The 24,102-nt window shown below is 45.2% G+C and overlaps 1 protein-coding gene and 1 non-coding gene across 2 annotated transcripts in view; both read right to left on the bottom strand.

Moving 5' to 3' along the window:
* Positions 1 to 24,102, bottom strand: part of IRAK2 (interleukin 1 receptor associated kinase 2) — a 56,261-nt gene that overhangs the window by 8,521 nt on the left and 23,638 nt on the right. Inside the window, exons 3-10 of the mRNA XM_037130801.2 lie at positions 23,129 to 23,275; positions 16,718 to 16,809; positions 14,643 to 14,837; positions 14,496 to 14,560; positions 11,687 to 11,801; positions 10,181 to 10,290; positions 8,081 to 8,276; positions 4,581 to 4,643 (exon numbers count right to left, since the gene is read on the bottom strand). Coding sequence (XP_036986696.2) covers positions 4,581 to 4,643; positions 8,081 to 8,276; positions 10,181 to 10,290; positions 11,687 to 11,801; positions 14,496 to 14,560; positions 14,643 to 14,837; positions 16,718 to 16,809; positions 23,129 to 23,275 — 983 coding nt within the window. The remainder of the gene's footprint in view (positions 1 to 4,580; positions 4,644 to 8,080; positions 8,277 to 10,180; positions 10,291 to 11,686; positions 11,802 to 14,495; positions 14,561 to 14,642; positions 14,838 to 16,717; positions 16,810 to 23,128; positions 23,276 to 24,102) is intronic.
* Positions 570 to 643, bottom strand: TRNAK-UUU (transfer RNA lysine (anticodon UUU)). Its single transcript has one exon. It is a non-coding gene; the product is annotated as a tRNA-Lys (tRNA).

Raw genomic sequence — 24,102 nt, 5'->3', positions numbered from 1 at the left:
GGATTTAAAGTACACACACACAAAGTTTTAGTGGTGCAAAGCAGTAAGAAAAACATGATATTAATAATTGATGGGCTAGATAAATGAATATTCCTAATATTCTCTACTTTTGTGTATGTTTGAAATTGTCCATAATACACGGGGCTTTTAAGAAGCAGCCATTCCTACCTAGAGAGTATTATACTAAGTGAAGTAAGTCAGATAAAGACAAATACCACATGATTTCACGTACATGTAAAATTAAAGAACGGTATAAATAAATAAACAAAACAGAAACAGACTCATAGGTACAGAGAACAGACTGATGGTTGCCAGAGGGGAAGGGTTGGGGGGGCTGGGAGAAAAAGGTGAAGGGATTGAGAAGTGCAGATTCATAGTTACGAAACAGTCCCAGGGATGTAAAGCACAGCGTAGGGAATATAGTCAATAATACTGTAGTAACTATGTGTGGTGCCAGGTGGGTACTGGAAATATCAGGGGAACACTCTGCAAAATATATGATTGTCTAACCAATATGCTATACATCTGAAACTAATACATAATAATAATATGGAATATAAAAATATATATATACTGCACAGGGACTTGAACCCTGGACCCTCAGATTAAAAGTTTGATGCTCTACCAACTAAGCTACCCAGGCTCTCAAAAAATATATATATACCTTTAAATAAAACTTTATTTATTTATTTTTAGAGACAGCGAAAAGGAGGGAAAAAGAGAGGGTAAGAAACATTGATAGGCCAGAGAGAAACATCAATCAGTTCCCAACTGGGGACGGGCCTGCAACTCAGGCACGTGCCCTGACTGGCAATCAAACCAGGGACCCTTCACTTTGTGGGAGGGCACCCAACCAAATGAGGCACACAGGTCAGGGCAAAATATATATACTTTTAATTAAATTTTAAAATAAGAAGGAAACCTAAAAAAAAAGAAAAGAAAGAAAAAAGAGACCATCTCTGAAATCCAACAAGTCAGGGCAGGGAAGAGAGAGGCATGGAGTCACTGCCCGGTGCTGTCAGATTTTCTAAGACAAGTATGCAGATTATTGGAATTTATAAAGTTAATTAAACAGAAATTATTATTACAAAAGCAACATTATTATTACTAACTTTTGGGGGGGGTTGGGGTTTTTTATTTTAATTTTTTTTTTTTTTAGAGAGAGGGGAAGGGAGGGAGAAAGAAAGGGAAACATCAAAGTGTGGTTGCCTCTCATGAGCCCCCTTCTGAGGACCTGGCCCACAACCCAGGCATGTGCCCTGACTGGGAAGTGAACCAACAACCCTTTGGTTTGCAGGCCGGCACTCAATCCACTGAGCCACACCAGTAAGGGCTATTATTACTAACTTTTTTGTTAAAAATTAAAATATAACTTATTAAAGTTTTAGGACAAGAGTTTACTTTTTCCCTCGTGTCAACGCTCCAATCTGCTAATAGTTTGGATTACATTATTCTAGACTTTCCCCTACAAAAGTCTATAGCTACAATCATTTTAGTTATTATAATAGCAAGCAATCTCCTAAGAGCTGTAAAAATAAAATTTATAATAATAGCTACCACATACATGTTTATTATGTTCTTCATCACTCTTCTTTAGCTACTTCACATATTTAACCTTCACTAAATCCTATCAGATAGATACAATTATCCCCAATTTACAAGTAGCAAAATAAAAGATGCATTTTTATTCATTCATCTATTATCAAAGATGGTATTAAATCATACACTGTTCTGAACATGCCTTTTACACTTGGAGATACTTTCCTCTCAGAACATATATATGTGTTCCTCATTATTTTTTTTTATTTTATTGATTTGAGAGAGAGAGAAACATTGATTTGCTGTTCCATTTACTGATGCATTCAGTGGTTGCTTCTTATATGTGCCCTGACTGGGGATCAAACCCACAACCTTCACATATCAGGATAGCACTCTAACCAACTGAGCTATCTGGTCAGAACTTCTCATTATTTTTAAAATAAGAATGTTTATGTCAGCTTTATTCACAATTGCTGAAACCTGGAAGTAACACAGATGTCCATCAACTAGTGAGTAGATAGATAAATAAATGGTCATATACCCACATAACAGAATACTGCTCAGAAATAAAAGGAACGAACCACTGATATATGTAACAACGTGGGTGAATCTCAAAAGCACCCCACCAAGTGAAAGAAGCCAAAATTATAGCTTCACATTCTGTGATTCCATGTATATGACACTGAAGAAAATATAGAACTATATGGACAGAGATTAAAACAGGAGTTGCCGGGGGCTGGAAATGGCAGAGGGGACTGACTCTAAAGGGACCAGACAGAAGTTTCTGGAAGGATGGAAATATTCTATATCTTGATCATGGTGGTAGTTACATAACTATCTACATTTATCAAAACTCACACCATTCTGCGCACCTCGAAAGTGTGAGTTATACCTCAGACAAATGAATGCATATGACCAGAGACCCCCACACAAAGCTACCTAGCAGCTTTATTTGTAATGGTCAAAATCTGAAAATAGGCCAAATGCCTATCAATAGGTAAATGGATAAACAGTGGCAGATCCATGCAATGGAACACTGCTCAGTGACAAGACAAGAGCCACTGACACAAAAAGCGTGGCTGTATCTCAGAGTATCTCTGTTGAGTGGGAAAAGTCAGCCAGCAGAAGAGCACACCCTGCATGACCTCATTTATGTGAGCCTTCAGAGAGTGGAAGCTTTTGTGCAGCGACAGGAAGCGCATCGGTGGCGGCAGGGGCTGGCAGAGACGGGGAGTGGGGTGAGAGGAGGAGGATGGAGGGGTTGTGGCCATGTTCATTATCTTGATTTGGTGATGAGGTCACAGATATACACATATGTCAAAATGTATCATATGTTTTATCCTCATTATTTACAAATATTTATAAACTTACATGCATAAAGCTATTTATAAATAACTTCATGTTATTCCACTGTGGGAATGATTATCTCATAATTACTTTAACCACCTCCCAATTGAAAGATACTTTATTTGTTTGCAGCACTTCACTATCATAAATAAGGCTACAAGAACCCTTGTCCATCTGTCTTTCCTCACTTGTGTGTGTTTCCCTAGTCTCTACTGAACTGAAACTGCTGCATCAGAGTGTACACACATTTTAAACTTGGGTGGAAACCACCCAATTCCCTCTGAAAACACAAACATGAAAACATCCCTCCGTGTTCATGAACACTGCCCCGAGCACAGCGGAGAGGCCCCGCCGCCAGGGCCACACGAGGCACGATCAGCTTTCAGCTCTCACGGGAATCTTGATGACATGCACAATCTTAACTGTGCATGTGCAACAACAGGAAATGATGAGAGACTACATTTGGATCTAGAAGAAGAAGAAAAAAACCTAGATTTTTGAATAAATGCTCTCCTTCGCATTTTTATAAACCATTAACAAAAAGAATCTTCTAGCAAATTTCACACAAATGGCTTGAAACCCTCCTTCTCCTGCCACGGTCACCCAGGGAACCCCAGAGCACTGCTGAGGGTGCCTCTCGAGAAAGCTGGCAGGAGACAGGAACTACTCCAAGCAACTCGCACTGACCACTTTGCAGTATCTGGAGCTCAGTGCCCAAAAGGACCAGAGCTCAGGGAGTTCAGCAGAGGAACAAGCTGTGACTTTCTGTGCTTGGGGGAGGCCCTCAGCTCTCCACCCCAAAGCTCAGGAAATGCTTTTGGGGCCTAGTCACAAAAAAGCCAGCTGCTCCAATGGCTTCAATATCAAGTCAGAAAAGGGGCTCCCCCCTCAAAGTGATGAAGAGGACCAGAGCTTGCACAGAATTTGAAACTCTGCCAAAGACATGGGTTCAAATCCCAGTTTGACTACTAATCTCCCTGAGGAGCATGAGACAAAGTCTCTTCACCTCGGCCGCAGTTTCCTCATCTGTAAAATGGGGGTGATGATACTACTGAATTCATATGGTTGGACTGCCATGAGAATTACACAGTCAGGGGAGTGTCATGGTTGAGAACTCAAGATCTAAAATCAAGAAGACTTGACTCAGAACTTCAGCTCTGAAACTTAGTATAACTGAGCTTTCAGGCAAATCTCAGGGCCCGCTTTCCTTACCTATAGATGAACACGGTGCCTCTATCAATCTCACTGGGACTCTGAGGTGATTGAGAAAGCTAATTTATAGGAAGTGCCAAACAGAGTCAAGCTGTGTTGTTATATTTTCGAAATCACACTATATTATACATATGACAGTTCTCTGAAGGTACCAAATATGGAAGTTATTGAATTTATTATAGAAACCTATTTAAAAGGGCTGGAATTAACTTTTACCAATTTGAGGACAAACCCTATTTGATTGCCTAATGTGCAGAGAGAAGAAACGAGTTTTCCCCAAACATTCTAAATCCTATTATCATGAAAAAGTAATTATTGGTGGGCAGGTGGGGGTGGGAGATTAAAGCTCCTTTGCACAGATGCAAATCAAACCCTGGACGGAGGCCTCCCTCAGTAGCACCTGTAAAATGGACACCCTTCTGACCCCTCATAGCTGTGAGGCCCAAATGCACCACCCAGGCAGAAGTAACTGGTTCCCTTACCAGGAAAACTGGGCTTCGGTTGTTGTCCGCCGCAGGGATGCCAGTGAGGATCTCAGCTAACACCTGGAGAGAATGTGGAATTAGCACAGTTTGAACACCCATGCACAAGGTCAGGCAGAATTCTGGCCAAGAGAGAGGCTTCTTCTTTCTTCTTTTTTTAAGATTTGATTTATTTATTTTTAGACAGAGAAGAAGAGAGGGAAAAAGAGAGGGAGAGAAGCATCAATGTGTGGTTGCCTCTCAGGTGCCCCCTACTGGAGACCTGGCCTGCAACCCAGGCATGTGCCTTGACTAATTGAACCAGCAACCCTTTGGTTCACAGGCTGGCACTCAATCCACCTAGCCGCACCAGTCAGGGCAAGCAGCTTCTTCTTGATAACGAAGTCTGAGCTCCATGCTCTGACATTTCCCAGCACAGACTTAGGCCCAAAATCTGAACATGAAGAATACCATACTTTCCTCCAACTAAACATGCCTCCCAGCTGCTTGTGGAAGGTTTGACCTAATTGATAGCAAGGCAGGGAGGATGGAAACCAAATGTGTGTGTATTACCATCAATTTTATAAAATATGTATATATGAGCCCTGGCTGGTATAGCTCAGCGGACTGAGCGCACGCCTGCCAACCAGACTATTACAGTTTGATTTCCAGTCAGGGCACATGCCTGGGTTGCAGGCCAGTTCCCAGCAGGGGATGCACGAGAGGCAACCATACATTGATATTTCTCTCCTGTCCTTCCCTTCCACTGTAAAGATAAATAAATAAAATAAAATAAATGTATATATGCATTTATATGTATTATATAAACTACATGCATATATGTGCATATATACATACAATGTGGGGCAAAAGTAGGTTCACAGCTGTGAGTACAAAACACAGTTTATTGTTGTATTATTATTTATTAATTATTGCATTATTTTCCACATGAACAACTGTAAAGCAACTTTTGCCCCACCCTGTATAATACACACACATTATATACACACATATACCTATACCTATAAACATACATATATACATACACACACACTATATTTTAAAGATAATTTCATTTAAAAGCCCATCGGAAATGGTAAGCAGGAACTGCTACAACAATCTCAGAGAAGAGGAATCCATGTGCAGACATGAATTCCATGCAGAGAACCTCAGCAATCTCTACAGCATGTTTCACCCATATGCCTTTATTGACACTATTTGTTCACTAATTCATCCACTCACAAAAGGAGCACAGACCCAAGCCAGTGTAAGCCACCAAAAAGTGGACAAATCGTGATGTGGGTCTTAGTAAACAAGAAACTTGCTTTGAATAGGAATTCTCAGCAGAGATGGCATCACGACTGTTAAGGCCTCTCTGGTCAGATAGGCCTGGGTTCAAATTCTGACTTTGTTCCTCATACGTGCAGGTGATCTTCGGGCAAGTAACTAAAATGAGCCTGTGCCCTCAGCTGGTAAACGGGGACCTAGTGGTAGTGAATAGAAGAGGGTGAGTACCCCATGCTTCATGTCAAATCTCTCTTCCACAGCCTTCCTAGAAGCAACCCATAATAAGTTCCCATTTACTGCCAAGAAATCCTCAGCTCCAGAGAAAAGGCCCACTGGATTAATAACAGAGTGGCGGTGGCCAGGAGGGGACAGCAGCGGGCACTTCTGCAGCAAATGGACAGAAGCCCATTGAAAAGGGACTCCCCAGTAGCACCTGCCAGGAAGGAAGTTAAAAACAAGGGGAAATGAATAAACGTTTCCTATGCCTCTTCTACACGGCAGGCTGTGTGCTGGGCCTTTTACAGAGATCACATGGAGCTCACCAAAACATATATTGTGAAATGCAGAGTTCCCCATAAGAGAAACCAAAGTTCAAAATCATACTATTAGTCAGTGGCAGGGCTGAGAAAAAGTGCGGGGGAGCCAGCGGGCACTGAATGAGTGAGTGACTGCAGGATTGCAGGAGGAAGTCGATTGTTACACTAAGAGCTGAGTTAAAAAGTCAACGGTAAACAAAAATCAGGAACGAGGGTATGAAGGTAGGAATAATAAAACAAACCACTATAATACTAATAACCATGGTATGCACAGGGTACTATGCTAACCTGTTTATGTATATTATTAATCTCCAGATGTATCGTTACCCCCTATTTTACAGAAGATAAAACTGAGGCCCAGAAAAGTAACTGAGCTGGGACCCAAATCCTTGCTCTTGAGCTCTGCACTACAGTGCCTGGTGATTTCAGGATTCAGTTCCACCAGGTCTTAAAGGAGCAGGAACCTGGGCGAGCCCTGCTGAACTTCAATGAGCCACCTGGTGGAGCTAACCGGGGCAAGGAAACCAGAAGAGCCCACTGGCTGGGAGACAGAAGGAAGTGGAATCTGACATGGGACACTGGGCTGAGGGCAGAAAGTGGCCCAGGGGGAAAGCACTCATAGGGAGGTGGACAGACAGGAGACTGTAGTTGGACAGGAAGTGCAGAGGTCAAGGCTGAAGAGGAAGAGAGAGGGTAACCAAAATACAGTTGTTTGCTCTTGGCAGAGGTCAGCCAGAGACTGTCACTGTTCTCAGCCGGCATCTTCCAGACTGGATTCCATGGGACCCTGACACTCACAGATACTGAGACAACAAGGTTCAATTATCAGATTAAGTTGGGAAACACAGCATACTGTTTGCCTGGCTGTGGTAAATTCACAATTAACAGATCAAGGGCTCATTATCATATTAAAAGCTCTGATTAATTTTGTGGTAAAGAAATCTTGGCTTTGCCTACCCCAGATTTGCCAAACCTATTTGGCCACCAAACCTTTAAGCACACCAAACCTACAGAGACCTCAAGGAATCGATGTTCTGTACAAATGTACCTTGGAGGCTGCTATTTTCAGACCATGAGCTCCTGGGAGAGGGACAGTATTTTAGTTACAGTTGTAGTCTACACAAATTCTACACACAGAAAAGACGGACGGGGTGGTAGTGAGGATGAACAGATGGGTAGTGAACAAGTGGGTGGCTGCTGAGTGGCTGGATGAACGGGTGGTTAGATGACTGTAAAGATGGATGGACAGGTGGACAAGACAGATGGATAAACAACAAGGATAAACACCTCTGAACAGAAAATTAAATAGGTGGCTGGATGGGAATCAGGGATGTCAGGAGATGACACCTGTAGCCTGCTACCCTCTGGACTCTCATGAGTGGCTTTACTTTAAGAGCTGGCCAATTTTTTTCTTTGACTACGTCGTAAATATTTTAGGTTTTATGGACAACAAATCAAGTCCTTGTCATGTATTCTTTGTGTTTTTTTCAAATTATTATTATACAAATGTAAACACTATTCTTAGTTATAGGCCATACGAAAGAGGCCATGGGCCAGTTTTGGCCTGTGGGCCATAGTTCCCCCGCATCTGCTGTGCTTCCACAGGACACAGCGACCAGCCTCTATTATAGCCTGTGCTTGCAAAGGAGAGGACAAAGGAGTTCCGGCCCAAGTCTCAGCAGAGAAGGAAACTCTTACTATTCCACAGCTGAAGATGTCCACTCGCTTTGTCAGCTGTCCCACCTTGATGAAATCATCTGGCAGATACGCAGCTGAGGCCTGGAAAAGGTGGGTCTTCATCACAGTGTATTTTGACCTTTTGTTGACAGGACACAGGTGAGCCACTGGGTGAGCCAGCATGGGGGTGAAGTTTTCATCTAGCAAAACATTGGAGCTGCAGAAAAGAAAGCAGAACCTTCTTATTTTGGCCTGGACAAAAAGAGGTTGTTGTGGAGACCCTTTTGGGAAACAACCTAGCAGTGAGCAGTGTCAGCCACACTAAGTTAAGGTCATTGACGACCCTCAACATGGAGTTTCTGAGCTAGTCCTGAGAGGGAAGCCCGCTCCCGTGGGCAAATGAGGGTGGAACTGAGATTAATCCTACTGCCTCAGGATTGGCATTTAGTGTGGCCAAAGTCCCACAACCATCCTAATTGTCCGCCCCAATGTACCTCAGCTGGCCAAGCCCATAGGTTGTATCATCTCAGTCCCTTCCAAAGCTGTTCAGACCTCCAACTCTGGCCCAGCTGACACAAGTCTAAAATCAGCATCCTTGTCCTCAGCGGTTTGGACAATCAGTTGGTTGGAGCATGATCCCATGGACCTAAGGATTGTGGGTTGGATTCCTGATGCAGGCATGTGCCTGAGTTACAGGTTTGATCCCAAGCCAGAGTATACATAAGAAGGTCAGTCTTTTTTTTTCCTCGCTCTCTCCCTTCCTTTCTCTCTAAAAGTGATGAAAAAAAAAATATCCTCAGGTGAGAATAAAAAATAAAAATAAATAAAAATAAATGCCAGCATCCTTTGACTGAATCTGGCCAGACTGTAGGAAATAAGAGCAATAAAAATATTCTTGAATCTACTCATCTAAACCACAGGAGTGAACTCTCAGAAACTACTCCAAAGGTGGGGGTGGGGGGAGGGGACAAAAAAACTCAGCTAGATGTGTAAAACTGTTCAATGTAGGACTAAACACCAATAGCATTTTCAAAAGTAGACACCATGCTTTGGCTGGTGTGGCTCAATGAATTAAGCACTGGCCTGTGAACCAAAAGGTCATGGGTTCAATTCCCAGTCAGGGCACGTGTCCAGGTTGCAGGCCAGGTTCCTGGTTAGGGGCATGCAAGAGGCAACCAACTGATGTTTCTCTTCCCCCCTTTCTCCCTCCCTTCCCCTCTCACTGAAAATAAATAAAATCTGTAAAAGTAGACATCCATTCCAATGTTCACTACTAGAAGGGGGTAAATAAATTATGGGCAACCCTGCAATGGAAGTCTAAGAAATCACCAAAAATGATGACATACAATGTTCACTGTGTTTAAATAAAGGAGGGGAAAAGAAAGAATGGTAACCGTGCTGCCTTAGGGCCAAGATGGAAAAATGGAGGAAACTGACGAATCTAGCTATGAGCCAGGATGACCTCATGTCTTTTCATTTCCTTTCTTGCTATTACTTGGTTGTTTGTGCAACCAAGTAAGAATCACTGGGGAGAAAAGAGGAAAGAGCTTCTCCTTAGCAAATGGAATGAGGACTTTGGGGAAGTGTGGGTTCTACGGTTTTGAGTTCAGATTTTCCAAATTCTCTGGTATCTTCTGGAATTTCTCCCCATGCTGAAAGTCTTCAGACAGGGATCTCCTGCTCCTGGGTGTCTGGGAGCATGATAACTGGGGTGCACCCTAACCTGTAGGGAGCCTCCACCAACAGGTACATAGCTGGGGGGCCAGGTCTCCAAGAAGACCGTGAGCACAGAGCTCAAAATTCCGGAAACTCGGGAAACATGGCCAGGTGCAGACCAGCTAGCTGGGTGGGAAGTAAAATACACCAGGGTGTGGGGTGCTTGTTGGGAAAATACCAGCTCAGAAAGACAAATGTGGTGACAGGCAGGCAGTTTGTACTGACTGCAATCAGAAACACTGATTTGCGGGGTTGAAAACTGTTTTCAACAAAGAAAAGAGACCCAAGAAAGGCAAGGTGGGCAGAGAAAGGCAAAGAGAAGAGAGACAGGGAGAAGGGAACCATGGAATGTCGATCTGTCTCATCTCTGCAGCCTGAGCCCTTGGCAGGGTCCACCTCTCTCACCTCTTGATGTTGCCATGGATGATCCCCAAGCTGTGAAGGTGCTCCACAGCATGGAGCAGCCCTAAGAAGATGCTGATGCGCTGGGGCCAGGGGAGGGGATGTGAGCCACCCTAAGAGAAAGAAGAGGAGGAGAAATAGTGACACCTATGCCTTTTAAAGATCCAGTGGCAGGGTCCTGGGCTTCTGTCTGTCCTCCAGCCCCTCCTGTCCTCTGCAACAGGGCTTGACCAGCATGGTTTGCTGGCAGGGTACAAGTTTTGACATCGGAATATCTAGGTGTAAATCCCAGCTCAGACACGCAGTAGCTGTGTGACTTTGGAAAACACATTCAACATCTCTGAGCCTCCCTTTCTTCGATTAAAATGGACATGTCAATCCCTATTCCTTAGGGTTGTTGTAAGGATTCAAAGAATCCTTATGCTAGTATGTCCTTATACTAGCAGAGTGCCTGTCACACAGTGGGTGCTCAGCAAACAGCAGCTCTTTTTACCTTCCCCCACGTGCTACCACTGTTGTTCTAAGACTGAATCTTCAGGCTAAATCACCACTTATTTTTCAAGTCCTGTCTTAGGTCCCACATCCTCTAAGACAATGGTAAGTTGGCCCTACTAATCAGCTTCTCAAAAACTCTGAAATCTGGAGCCACATGAACCCAGTTTAAACCGTAGCCCTGACCCTTGTCAGCTCGGTTCCTTTGAGCAAGTCATTTTGCCTCTCTGTGCCAGAGTCTCTCCTCTTTTGGAAAATGAAGAAAATCTGGTGGGTTGTAACAAGGCCTGGAGAAGGCATATGTAATGCCCACAGTGTCCTGCACACAGAAGAGCTCAGCACAGCTAGTGATCATTATTGTTACACCATGAATAACTGCTTTGGTCTCTGCCAAGGGAAGCAATAATTCCATGTGGAATAACTTTTCCCCCTCTGTTTCAGGATTTGATGGGAGGGAGGTTTGTTTTTAAAATTGTAATTTTCTTAAGTATTACACTTAGATGGTATAATATGCAAAAGGTACAAAAGCATGTGTGTAGTAAGTTTCCCTCCCATCCTGTGCCACAGCTATCTAGTTCCCCTCTCCAGAGGCAGCCAAGGTAGCCTTTTCTTGTATCTTTCCAGAGATATATTCATACTTACACAAACAAATAGGTATATATTAGCATAACATTTTAAAATAGAACTTTGCCTCCACTTTTCCATACTTTGTATCTCTTAATTTTTTTCCTATTCTATTGCATTGGCTACCATCTCCAGAACAATGTTGAATAAAATTAGTGCTATGGGATACTTTAGTCTTGCTCTTGACTTATATGTAATGCCTCTTGTCAAATAAAATTTTTATAAGGTTTTACTTGAAAATATTTAGCCAGATCTTATTTATCCTGGACTAACTTCTATTAAAGGGCCTTTCTGGATGGCCCCCCCCCTCTGGATCCCTGTATGTCCTTAACCCTTGATTCTCTAACAGGGTGCTGCCTAGTCCTGTTCTCTGACCATGACCCAGCCTCTTACCTGACACTGGAGTCTGTCCTGTAAAGAACCATTTGCCATGTAGGGGTAGATCAAGCTGTAAAACTGTTTTCCAGTGCAGAAGCCCAGCAGAGGTAAGATATTGGGGTGGCAGCATCTGTAATCAAGCATTAGTGCAGGAGTGAGGAGTCAAACAGAAAGAGTAATCAAAGACTTCTCTGGCCCTGGCTGAGGAGGAATTCCAGTTGGTTGGAATGTCATCCCAATGCACCAAGGTTGTGGGCTCCATCCCCAGTCAGGGCACACACAAGAATCAACCAATGAATGCATAAATAAGTGGAACAACAAACTGATATTTTCCTTCTCTCTCAAAATCAATCAATAAAAAAAAAACACCTTAAAGACTGCTCTAATTCCTCACTTCCTACACTTCTTCTACCCTCTCTACTGCGCTGAGGCCCTAGCACCAGAGAAACTGCCTTCCTGCAAGGAGCTAGAAGTCAAGTTGCTTCAACTTATCCTGCTTCCCTGCTCTGCAGCATTCTGACACCTTAGCCACCCCACCTTCCTGAAGCAGAGGCTTGGAGGTTAAGCAACTAACCCGAGGTTATAACTAGCAATCCATGAAGCCAGGATGAGACTGAAGTCTGTTTGACTCCTAGCACTGGAGTTCTTCCCCCAAATCCTCTTCCAATGGATTCTAAGTCATTAGTCCCTCCTGACTCTCCTCTTACCTCTCTGACCACTCTTTTCTTGGCCTTTTTCACTAAGAAAAACCTCCCTCTGAAACCTGAGTCTCCCAGGCGGCCCATCATCCTGTATTATAAACTTCTCCACTAGGTAACTCCCACCTCTGTGAAGGACACTCTCATATCTCTCATCTCCATGCTCTAGGTCAGGGGTGTCAAACTCATTTTCACCAGGGGTCACATCGGCCTTGTGGTTGCCTTCAAAGGGCTGAAATAATTTTAGGACTGTATAAATGTAACTACTCCTTAACTGTTAAGGAGTTGTACATTCAGCCCTTTGAAGGCTACTGCAAGGCTGATGTGGCCCCTGGTGAAAATGAGTTCGATGCCCCTGCTCCAGGTGAACGACCTACACTTGATAAGTCCCAAACCCACTTCTCCACCCTCAGTGATATCTCAGCAAAGGGCACCACCAACCATCCAACTTCCTAGAAACCTCCTTATCGCCTCATTTAATTATAAAACTATCATAAATAGTTTCAAATATCCCTTTCATTCCCCTCTCCTCTGCCTTGGGTCAGACCCTGCTGGACTCTCCCCAGGACTGTTGTAATGGCCTCCTGCCTGACCCCTCTGCCTTCCTCCATGCCCGCCGGCCATCCCACTTCACACTTTTCACGCTCATTAAAATTATTTACACAGCACTCTCTGCACTGGACCATAAACTTCCCCAAGGCAGGGGCGGTATATTTTTCAAGGCCTGCACTCCCTCAAGCAAGTACAGCCTGGACAACTCACATTTGCCAAATCAGCGAATGAAGGAATGACTGCCAACTCCAGGATGGCACTATGCCAAGGCAGAAGAGATATTAGACTTCCAGTTTCCATTAAGTGTGCGGGTTACATTGGTATGTGTATACATGTGTATATGTGTGTACACATGTATGAACAGAGAAAGGATGAAAGAGTATCAAAGGATTAAAGTATATAAAAATATTAATACAGCAGTGGTTATTTGTAGGTGCTATGGAAAATAGGAGATTTCTATTTTTTTATTTATAATTTTCTTTATTTCTTAAAATACTCTACAGTGATCATGCATCGCTTGCCCAAGGCTGCACACTGGCAGAGGAAACTGGACAGGGACCTGCCAGGCCGAATGATGGCTGGTGCACAGCACGTGCCGGGGGCCTGGCAGCCTCTGGGAAGCTCCCATCAGTCAGTGGTGGCAGAGCCAGAACAAGCCCCTAGGTCTCCCAATAGTCCTTCCCCTTCTCTTTCTTGTTTCCACCCAGCTCTGTGACAGGGAGGCTCAGTTCACTCCTCCAGCCTCAGTTTCCCCATCTGTAAAATGAGCAGGTTTGAGAACAACTTTTAAAGGCCAGTACTGGTCAAGACCAGAGGTTAGCAGAATTCCTCCATAAAAAACTAGACAATAAATATTTTAGACTCTGCAGGCCATGTGGTCTCCATTCCAATTCTCAACCATGCACTATCTCACAAAAACAGCCACAGACAATACGGAAATAAATGAGCATGGCTGTGTTCTAATAAAACTTTATTATGCATACCGAAGTTTGAACTTTTAATCTTTTTCACGTGTCATGAAATATTCTTTTTATTTTTCTCAAACCATCCCTAGCTCTTGGGCCATGCACACGCAGGCAGGCCTGGATTTAGCTGGTGGGCCGTCGTTCATGGGGTCCTGCTCCGGAGCACTAGGGTTTTAGGATGGATTCACCCTGAGAATGGGAATCAGCAAGTCTCTGCCCATCTGAGAAAATGAGATGGAAACAGATTTCTTTCCCGCTGGAGGAAAGGAGTTGGGCCAAGGGAGCCAAGGTTCTTTTGTAATTCTAATCTGTACTTATAGTTGCCACATAGAAAAAGCATGGACTATGGAGCCAGACCAATCTAGGTTCAAATTCGGGCTCTGTCACTTACTAGCCATGTGATCTTGGACAAGACACTTAACCTCTTTGTGCCTCAATTTGCCCGCACATAAAATAATATGGTAATAGCAGCTACATTACAGGGTTCTTGTGAGGACAAAATGAGTTTATATACAGAGTGCTTAAAACATGCCTGCCACACAGGAAGCACTATGTAAGGATTAGCTGTCATCATTATTAAACAGAGTAGTTTCTAAAGGGGAGGCTTACCTTTGACAAATTTGTTTCTCTGCTTGCAAGAATTTCTCAATTGATCCTGGGCCTGAGCAGGCCGTCTGAGGGAAAAGACACCGAAACATTAAAATCCAGCCTCACCACGCAGCCTCCACCTGCTACAAGAAACCAAGAAGTGCTCACCTCTCTGAGCTTCTTGCAAACAAATGTTGTGCCCTGCCTTTGTCCTCTGTAGATGTCAGCAAAAGTCCCCTCACTGATTTTGTGGGTTTGACTGAAGTTATCGGTTGCCTGAACCACGTCCTCCTCACTCCACAAAATGCTGTCCGTGGCCTGGCTCAGAAGTGTTTCTTGTCTAGGAATGGAGGTGCTGAAGTCCTGGGGTTCCGAGAAGAGACAGAGATTACGATGGAGTTAAAATGGAAAATGTTGTTCTCCCTACTACATCAGGGATACCTTAGAACACCAGAGCTGAAGGGCTGGAGGGGTTCGTCTTATCCAGTAAGGAGGAACAATAAAAAGGACATGACTAGGGCCTGCTCAAATCCCAGCTCTGCCCCTAACCTGCTCTGTGACCTCGGACAAGTTAGCTAACCTCTCTGAACTTTAATTGCATTGGCAAAAATGAACATGACAATCATACCCTGAAGAGAAATTTTGAAGATTAACTAAAATGTGAGTATTCCTGACAAATGGTTGATATTTGCTCTTTGTTTATTTTTCAGTTTACAAAGGTAAGCACGCAGGAGGTCACAGAGCTGAGGTGAGATCAAACAGCTGGTCAATGGCCAAGCTGGTGCGCCTGGTCCTGCCCATGGTGCGCATGCTGGGAAGCCGGACGTGGGTTCACAGAACCAAGCACAATTCCGTAACCAGAACTTTGGAGACCGCTTGTGTGTGCAAGCCCATGGAGAGAAGCTCTGCTCCAATCACTTCCCTTCTTCACAATAAGCATACATCAACCTAAATTTTGAAAAATTTCATGCCCTTATAAACTTCACGCCCTTTGAGTGGGGGTGGGGGGTGGGCGGGAATCCTATTGACCCCATGATCCACTCAACTGCCCTTCAAGTTTGGTGTGCTTCTCCCAAACTAGATACGTGGGCGTTTGTTCAACAGACTGGGATCAGGACACATACACATCGTTTTGCTGTCTGGTGTTTTCACTGAACATCGGGCTGTGGCCCTTCTCCCAAGTTACCAAGTCTGAGCAGGATTAATTTTCAAAGAAAATGAAAACCCACTCTGCTTATGGGACAGCTTTATTAACCAGACCCACTCAAAGCACCACATACCCTGCCCACACACTTTTAGGGGCCAATAAATACATTTTAATTTCTTGTAAAATCAGAAAAACAAATACGAACTTTCAAAGTTCCTTGACATTTCAAAGTCAAAGAAATGTTTTAACTTTTAATCTAGCTCGAATTATATTCAACTTCATATCAATAGAATCATTTTATATTATATATATACATATATATATATATTTTTTTTAATGAAGGACAGGGCCCACGAAAGCACAGGTGCCCAAAACTGACAAAAGTCCTATGTGGCTCTGGACCCAAGTCATGAAAATTCAGGATACCACAAACACATTTTGGGTTGAAAAAAAATTGGAAGGGAAGCAGTTTGTAAACAAATGCCTACTACAACCAATATATTTTGCAGGAGGAAGATGCCAATTATCAGCTCTCGTTTAAACACAAATAATGGAAAGCCTCCTTTAAAATGTATATTCACACCCTGGCTGGTGTAGCTCAGTGGAATGAGCACCATCCTGCAAACTAAATGGCTGCTGGTTTGACTCCCAGTCGGGGCACATGCCTGGGCTGCAGGCCAGGTCCCCAGGTACGAGAGGATTGATGTTTCTCTCCCACATGGATGTTTATCTCCTTCTCATTCTCCCTCCCTTTCCCTTTCTCTATAAAAATCTATAAAAATATTTTTAAATGACAACAGCCAGCACAACAATAGCCATTCAGTATGAGTAATTCAAAATTCAAATTAAAAAAAATAGTGTATTCACTAGTGCATCAACCACCCACCTCAACCCATCCCCATCCCAGCTGTATTGACCACCAGTCTTACTGGCTAGTACTTATTGTCTTAGAAGCTCAAGTAATTCAGTGGGTCTCCTTTCTCCCCCTCACCTCACCCCTAACCCCCAAACTGGTCTCAAGGAATAAATGCATTGCAGTTTTGAGAGAGAGAGAGTGCCCTAAACTGGGGACATGGCTTTTGGGTGGAGGATTTACCTTTGAATCAGATGAAGCAGGAAGGTCAGTTTTTAAGGAAGGAGGAGCATCTTCAGGAGGAGGCAGGAGGTTGGCTCTGGCTGGAGCAGGACCTGGAAAGCAGGTACTGTGGTCCGGAAAGTGGCCTGATGTGGGGGTGGGGGGGCAGTCCCCAGCAAGCCCCAGACCAAACCTGTCTCTGATTCACCTGACCAACACTCACTGTTGATAACGATGGCTGCTATTTCCTGACAGTCCCAGGCCCAGCCTAACAATCTTCATGCATTACCTATGTGAATTCCCATAGCAACACTATGCACTGGTTGATCTTATAAATGACCCCCATTTGGCAGGTAGAGAAACAGAGGCACTGGAGGTGGTCTGGCTGCTTACCTAGGGCCACGCATTAAGTGGCAGAGCCAGCCTTCAAAGGGAATGTCATCTGTGTGACCTCTAACCCCTACACTGTCACATGTCCCTCAAAAGGATCAGAGAACACAGACGAAATTAGTTACAAAGGCTGCCTTCCAGAAACCTCCACCGTAGGTTTCTGCTACCTGACCAGAACAGGAACGGTCATAACCAGCCCCTGAGGTCAGAGGCAGGAGAGGTTGGCCATAACAGGGTGGTGGGAGATGAAGGAGGGCTTCGCAAAGGAAAGAGCATTTGACTTGGCTTGAAAGGAGAAACGTTTCTGACAGCGGCTATAGGTAGGAGGGCACCGAGGCAGGGAACCAGGGGAGGAGAAGCCCAGGTGTGAGGCAGATATTCCAGCCAAACCTAATTAGCACACACCGACATCATGCCAGACACCGTTCTAAATGCCGCACTGTGTTAACTCATTCAGCCCTCGCAACAGTCCGAGGAGACAGGTACCATTATTGCCTACTCTTTACAGATGCTGAAAACCAGGCCTCTGAGGAACCGAGGGCTGGCCCTTCCAGGGAAACCTGGCCTTGACCCCAGGGTTGCTGGCCAAAGTCGCCCGCTTCTCCTGTTTCTAGTTTATGACATCAAGAAAAGAGTGGTTAACCTAGAACTTCGGCCGTAGAAAATAATTCAGAAGACTGAAAAATAGTGGCAGGGTGAAACCAGAAGCAGCCTTGCTAAACTGTTAATCCAGGCAGCTGACAAAACAAAATCTCTGACCCAGAGCCTGAGGCTCTTTCGTCCCCACAGAGCCCAGCGGGAGGCCAGCCTGCGCCTCTCTCCTGCTCCCTGGTCCGGTCTTTAGGGGGATTTTGGTTTTGGTTTGGTTTTCACATTTTCCAGCACTGGTTATATGATATTTGAAGAACATCACTTGAGAAGGTGCTGTGTCTGCACACCCACAGCCACCAGAGAACCCCAGAGTGGGGCACTAAACACACATACTTGCACACCCTTGGCCTGTCAGTGCACTATGAACATAAACTGGGTTTAAGGGGCAGAGCTACAGCTCACAGCTCAGACACTGGAAGTGTCTCTAACAAACACACAAACACGGTAATTAGTGCATATTGAAAAGTAAAATAAAACCAGCAACGGGCTGCAGACCCGTTGCTGGCAGCTTAATGGAGAGAACTTACACCGCTCCTCACTCAAATCCATCCCCTACCCACACCCAGGCCAAGCTTCCCACAGGCCGCCCCCACCCGCACTCCTGCCCCCTCCACCCCCATGAAGGAATGCAGAGGGGAGATGAGGACCAGGGAGACCCAGGACTCTGATGGTGACCCTGGTCTCCACAAGGACACCCCTGAGCATGCCTTAGACTGCAGGCGGGACACTTGTGCCCAACCTTCCCACCCACCAGCCTTGCCCAGCTCCTTCCCCTTTTCTCTCTTGGAATACAGGTGCCCCCTGCCAGTGGTGCAGGGCCCCTGCCTTGCAGAGAGGCTTCCTGCCACTGCTGCTCCTGTGATGAAATCTCTGCCTGCTGCCCTTGGCCTGTCGTGTGCACCCACCTCCTGGAGGTTGGCCACACCTCTGGGCCACCTCACTGAGTCACCTGGTGTTTTCCTTTCCATGCACTTTAATTCACACGGTAGGTATTCAGCCTTGAAATCTCCAGTTTTCTATGCATGTGGTACGTATTTTCTCTAATGAAGTCACCCATGTTCTCATGTACCACTGGGGGTGCAGGCTCCACATTCTGGGAACAGCTGCTCCAGGCCAGCTTGGTCTCTCTCCTGCCCCATCCCCTCTCCCTGACCCAGTGCTGGCCCCAGAGCAGAGCTGCACACATGGTCCCTTGTCCTCCTCCTTTGCCCTGTGACTCCAAGGTCAGCGCTGGCCTCACACAGCCAGCATTTTCTGGTCTGACTTGATGCCTAGTGCTCACTCTGGGGGTTGTCTCAGGTCTCTCAGGTTGGGAGGACCACTGAGGTCTGCTCATGTGACATATGAGGGCTACTAGTTGGAGGAGAGGCTGAATCTGTTTATCCCCATGGTTTTGTACAACCTGAGAAGGGGTGGGATTTGGGCCAGTCCACCAGGCTGACACACCAGCTAGGAGCCAGCCTTGCTCTGTGAATGCTCGTGGAAGGACTGGGTCAGGGACAATGGGCTACAGGCTATGTATATGTCATTTCCAAAACTCTAAGAATTAACCCTCTGCGTACCAAAACTGTTACAATTTTAAAAACTTTCCCATGAAAATCTTTCTAGAACGTCTGCTTTCCCGAGCAGAATGCAGCCAAGCCCATCCTGTTGCATTGCACTGTCGGGGGCCTCGGTACAGAACACGCGACAGTCCTGCCCCTCACTCGGTGTTCTCTGTGCCCTGCCCGCTCTGTGGCCGGCAGTGGATCTTGTAGGGGACGGGTTTGTTTCGGACTGGCAAATGTGACTCAGCTCTGTAAGGAAAACCTACAGAAGTGAGGTGGTGGGCAGGAGCCAGACCTTCAAACCGAGTTTTCCCGTGGGAATCAGGCCTAGAAAATGCATACAGACTGTCATGGCTTGCTCTTGCTAAAACTCCATCACCCTGGTCTGAAACAACAAATGTGTATTGTCTATCTTTAAGGCAATTTCCAAAGCCTGTGTGAATTTTCCCAAGGACAGAGCTAATGAGCTCATTGTCATTCCCCTCTGTATGTTATTTTCATTTCCTTGATTGTACCTAAAATGTAGACAATAATATTCTGTGTAATAGATAATAAATCCTTCTTTAATGTAAGACCAGAGAAGAACAATAAAAGCCTGTCTAGGCAAGGGTCAGGGTGTTCTCCTCTTGAGACAGTGGCTGTGACGTCCCCTTTTCCTCCACAGGATTGCTGTCACCTGTGCATTTATTCCCGTCCCCCGTCTTCCTGTGGCGGGCTCCTGTGGCCGGAGTCCGCCACAGGGTCTGTGGCTGCAGCCTCCCTGTGGCCTTTCGGCTTGTCAGACAGAACTGGGCTCCAGTCCTGGCTATGACATTACTAAAGATTTGGTCTTGGGTGAGTCATGCATCACTTCTTTAACTTTCCCAAATGTAAAAATAGCACAAATAGTCCATTCCTTGTGGAGTTCTTGTCCAGATTAAAAGAGATGACACTTATAAAGCACGAAGAACAGACTCTGCTATGTGTGTATGAAGTACCGGGGCTGGTAAAACTGTACAGAATAAGAGAAAATAGATTCTTTTTGACAGCCCAGTTGCCTCTCCTATAGCTAAGGCTTTATGAGTTATTTCAGCTACTCAGAGCCCTTTTATCTGAATTCTAGCTTTGAGAATTTGTTTAATGAAATACTGAGAACATGTCCGTGGCTCACCTGCTCAAGTATTTTCCTCTCCCACGTCTCTCTCCCACTTCCTCCCCACCTACTGCAAGGGGGTCAACATATGCAGGGGTGAAGATATGGGCTCCAGCCCTGGCTGCGTAGCTCCCTCGGTTAGAGCAGCAATCCCGATATGCTAAGGTTATGGTTTGATTCCCCTGGTCAAGACACATGCAAGATTCAACCAGTTAATGTATCAATAAGTGGAACAACAAAAAATTGATGTTTCTCTCCCCCACTTTCATTCTTTCTCTAAAATCAATACATTTTAAAATATATATTTTTTAAAATAAAAAGATGTGGGCTTGAGCAAACCATCTGAGCTGAATCCTGGCCCTACCACTCATTCAGCCAGGAGGCCCTCAAAGGTTATGCATCCTTCCCCAGATACTGAGGAGGCAACAGCAGCCACCCCCTGGCTGTCAGTGTGGCTCAGGAGGCGCTGGCCAGAAGCTCCCGCTCACTGTCTCCTGCAGGCTGACTTCTTCCCACCTGTCGTGCCCTCCCCAGCCCCCGCTGCTGCTGCCCCTGCGATGTCCACTCCCACAAGATAATCAGCTTGAACTTTGGGGCCCAAAGAAAGCTTGGGGTTTTCCCAAGAAGAGACAAGCTTTGTGTTTTCTTTCCATTTTGAGGAAATGAATGATTACTCATTATTTTCAGTTTGGGCAAAGATAAACAATCGATTCCCTGTCTCTATCTGTAGATTGTATTTAGCATCTTGACCTGCCAGGGCACTAGTGCTTCCAAAGGCCACTCAAGAAATTGAATGGTGCACAGGCTGGCAGAAACATACAAGGCTTGTTTTTTGCAGTCACCTAGATAAGGAAGAAGGTGCTACACCTATAAGCTCCTCCATCCTGACAAGCATTCCCCCCGGAACCTCCCTATTTTACTACTGTTTCTCATTGGCCATCAACCAGTATCACATTGGCTTTATGGCTGCTTCCCCTTATCTTTTTTCTTTATATTTTATTTATTTATTTTTAGAGAAAGGGGAAGGGAGGGAGAAAAAGGGGGAGATATATCAACACGAGAGAGAATCTCGGATCAGTTGCCTCTTGTACATACCCTAACTGGGAATCAAACCCGCAAGCCAGGCACGTGCCTTGACCAGGAATCAAACCGATGACCATACAGTTTGTGTGACAACACCCAACCCACTGAGCTACCCCAGTCAGGGCTTCCCCTTATCTTTAATTGCTGATCAAAGTTCTGTACTTTTTTTTCTTTATCTACAGGAAATAATTCAGACTCCTTGTCCTAGAATTAATTTTCTGAACTTGACATATTCGAGGTGTTTGGAATGTTTCTAACATCAGGTAACATTCCTTCTTTAAATATGTTTATTAACTTGAGAGAGAGAGAAACATCAGTGTGAAAAACATTCCTTGGTTGCCTCCCGCATGTGCCTCAACCAGGGATCGAGCCCCCGACCTTTCGGTGTGTGGGATGACGCTCCATCCAACTGAGCCACACCTGCCAGGGCTCAGCTAACATTTCGCGAGCATTTATACAGTGGCAACGCTGGAGTGTCTGATCCCTTACCTTAACATGACACAGTAGGTTCTCTTATTGTGCCCATTTTATAGATGACAATACTAAGGCACAGAAAAGCTAAATAATTTTGCTAGAAAGTGGCAAAGCTGGAGTTCAAATGCGGGTCTGTCTAATGTAAAAGCCTATGCATGTTCCTCTCAGTCCATGCTGGTCTTGGCTTTGGGATCCACACTGATGAACTGATGAACTGAGGGTTCATGGCTGTGGGATCTTTGGCTCACCACTCAGGAGGCTGCAGGAGAGAGGAAGGGAGGCTGGGCTCCAGGGGGAAGGTGGTCAGAATGGAGATGTGGGCACAGATAGCAATTCCCCTTGAGGAAGTCACCGCTAGCTGAATCCTTCCATGATTTGGCAAAAAGGCCCTGAGCCCACTCCTGGGTACAAGGGAATGGAGAAAAACCCGAAGTGGTCTGATAGGCTTTGGGTAGTGGTGTGTGCAGAGGTTAGGGACATAAGTTTGAGCAAATCATTTCCCCTCTTGGTGCTTCAGGTGCCATAGAACAATGCAAAAGATCTGTGACCGGGAGGGCGGAGGAAGGTGGCAAGGCCAGGAGCCAGGCCCCCGGGCGAACAGGGAGGTCACTAGACGTCTTGGTAATTGTCTAGCCTGAGCATGCAGGGCCAGCCTGAGCTGGGGGCTTCAGTTTTCTCATCTGTGAAATGGGGACAGTCACGATACCTAACTCACAGCTCATGAAGATTAAATAAGTCGACATCTTTGAGGTGCTTAGAACACTGTCTGGCACAGAGAAAGCCCTTATTTACTGAGTTCTTTCTTTCTTTCTTTCTTTCTTTCTTTCTTTCTTTCTTTCTTTCTTTCTTTCTATAAAAATGGTTGAAAATGATACATATTCTTTTATCTGGCTTTTTTCAGTTAATACATTGTATGTTTCCATGGACGTACACACACCCAAGTCATTGTTAACAGTATCGTTATGTTAAAAATACATTAACCGAATTATGCTATGCTAACAGTATCATTGTGATGAACTTCTGTCATTAATTTTACCATCCTCACTGTTGTTTCTAATTTGTTGCTATTTTATACTGAGCTGAATATCTTTATAGATAAATTATTTCCTTAAATGAATTTTCTTTAAATAAAAAAATGTAACTTAATTTAAATACCTGGGCCTGGAAAGGCAGCCGGCCTCACAGGCTGCCCCTTCTGCTGCTCATCCCCGGCGTTTCTCGCAGAAGCTGCCCGCGGCCCTCCTGGCCTCACAGCGCCCGGGAAGTCCGGGACGGACGGCTGGGTTTCAGGAACTGGTTTCCCTGGAACAAGGTGCAGTGGAAGACAGTTGCGGTTACTCGGTGAAGCGGAACAGCCATCAGAGGCTGGTCTGGTCCCAGCTCTGCCTCACATTCACAGTGTGCCCAGAGGATTCTTTCTCTGAGCCTTGGCCTCTTCGTCTGTAGAATGTAGAGGTTGGACATGACCATCTCCTGCGATTGGCCCAGCGTGACATTTAGAGTCAGAATACCTGCCTGCTAACCCTACTAGCTGTGTGGCCTTAGACAAATTGCTTTCCTTCTCAGATCCTGTTTTCTTACCTGGAAAATAGACAGAATGAAAACATCCGTTTGCCTGTCTCACAGACTGTTGGGAGGGAGGCAGGGAGGGAGGGAAACGCAGCCATGAAGGGTCTCTGTAAACTACACATGTCCCTGAGCACAGAGGGGAAAAGACACCCATCCTCCGTGGACACGGACAATGGTATGGTGACTATGGGGTGGGGGGGTAGAGGTGGAAGAAGGTATGGGGGGTAAATGGTAATGAAAAAATACAATAAAAATAATGTTAAAAAATATCCATCCTGCTAAGTCCCCAGTCGAGCCCTTCATTATAAAAGTTCTGGCTGGTCAGGCAGCTTCCCCTTCCACAAGCAGGGGAAGCATGTACATCCTTCCCTGTTGTGTAGATGGGGACCCTGAAAATAGCAGCTACGTCAACTGAGTACTGATGCGCCCCACCCAGGCCCAGCTTTGCATACACCAAGTCCACACAAGGGTTTTGCATTTCATCCCTGGTAGGGATGAGGGGACTGAGGCCTGAGAAGGTTAAGTGGCTTCCCCAAGCTCACACGGCCTGGACAGACAGG

This window comes from Artibeus jamaicensis, unplaced genomic scaffold, assembly GCF_021234435.1.
Source record: "Artibeus jamaicensis isolate MK-2021 breed Jamaican fruit bat unplaced genomic scaffold, CSHL_Jam_final contig_519, whole genome shotgun sequence".
NCBI classification, from domain to species: domain Eukaryota; kingdom Metazoa; phylum Chordata; class Mammalia; order Chiroptera; family Phyllostomidae; genus Artibeus; species Artibeus jamaicensis.
Note: the sequence above shows the minus strand (reverse complement) of the source record. Positions and strands in the feature narration are given on the sequence as shown.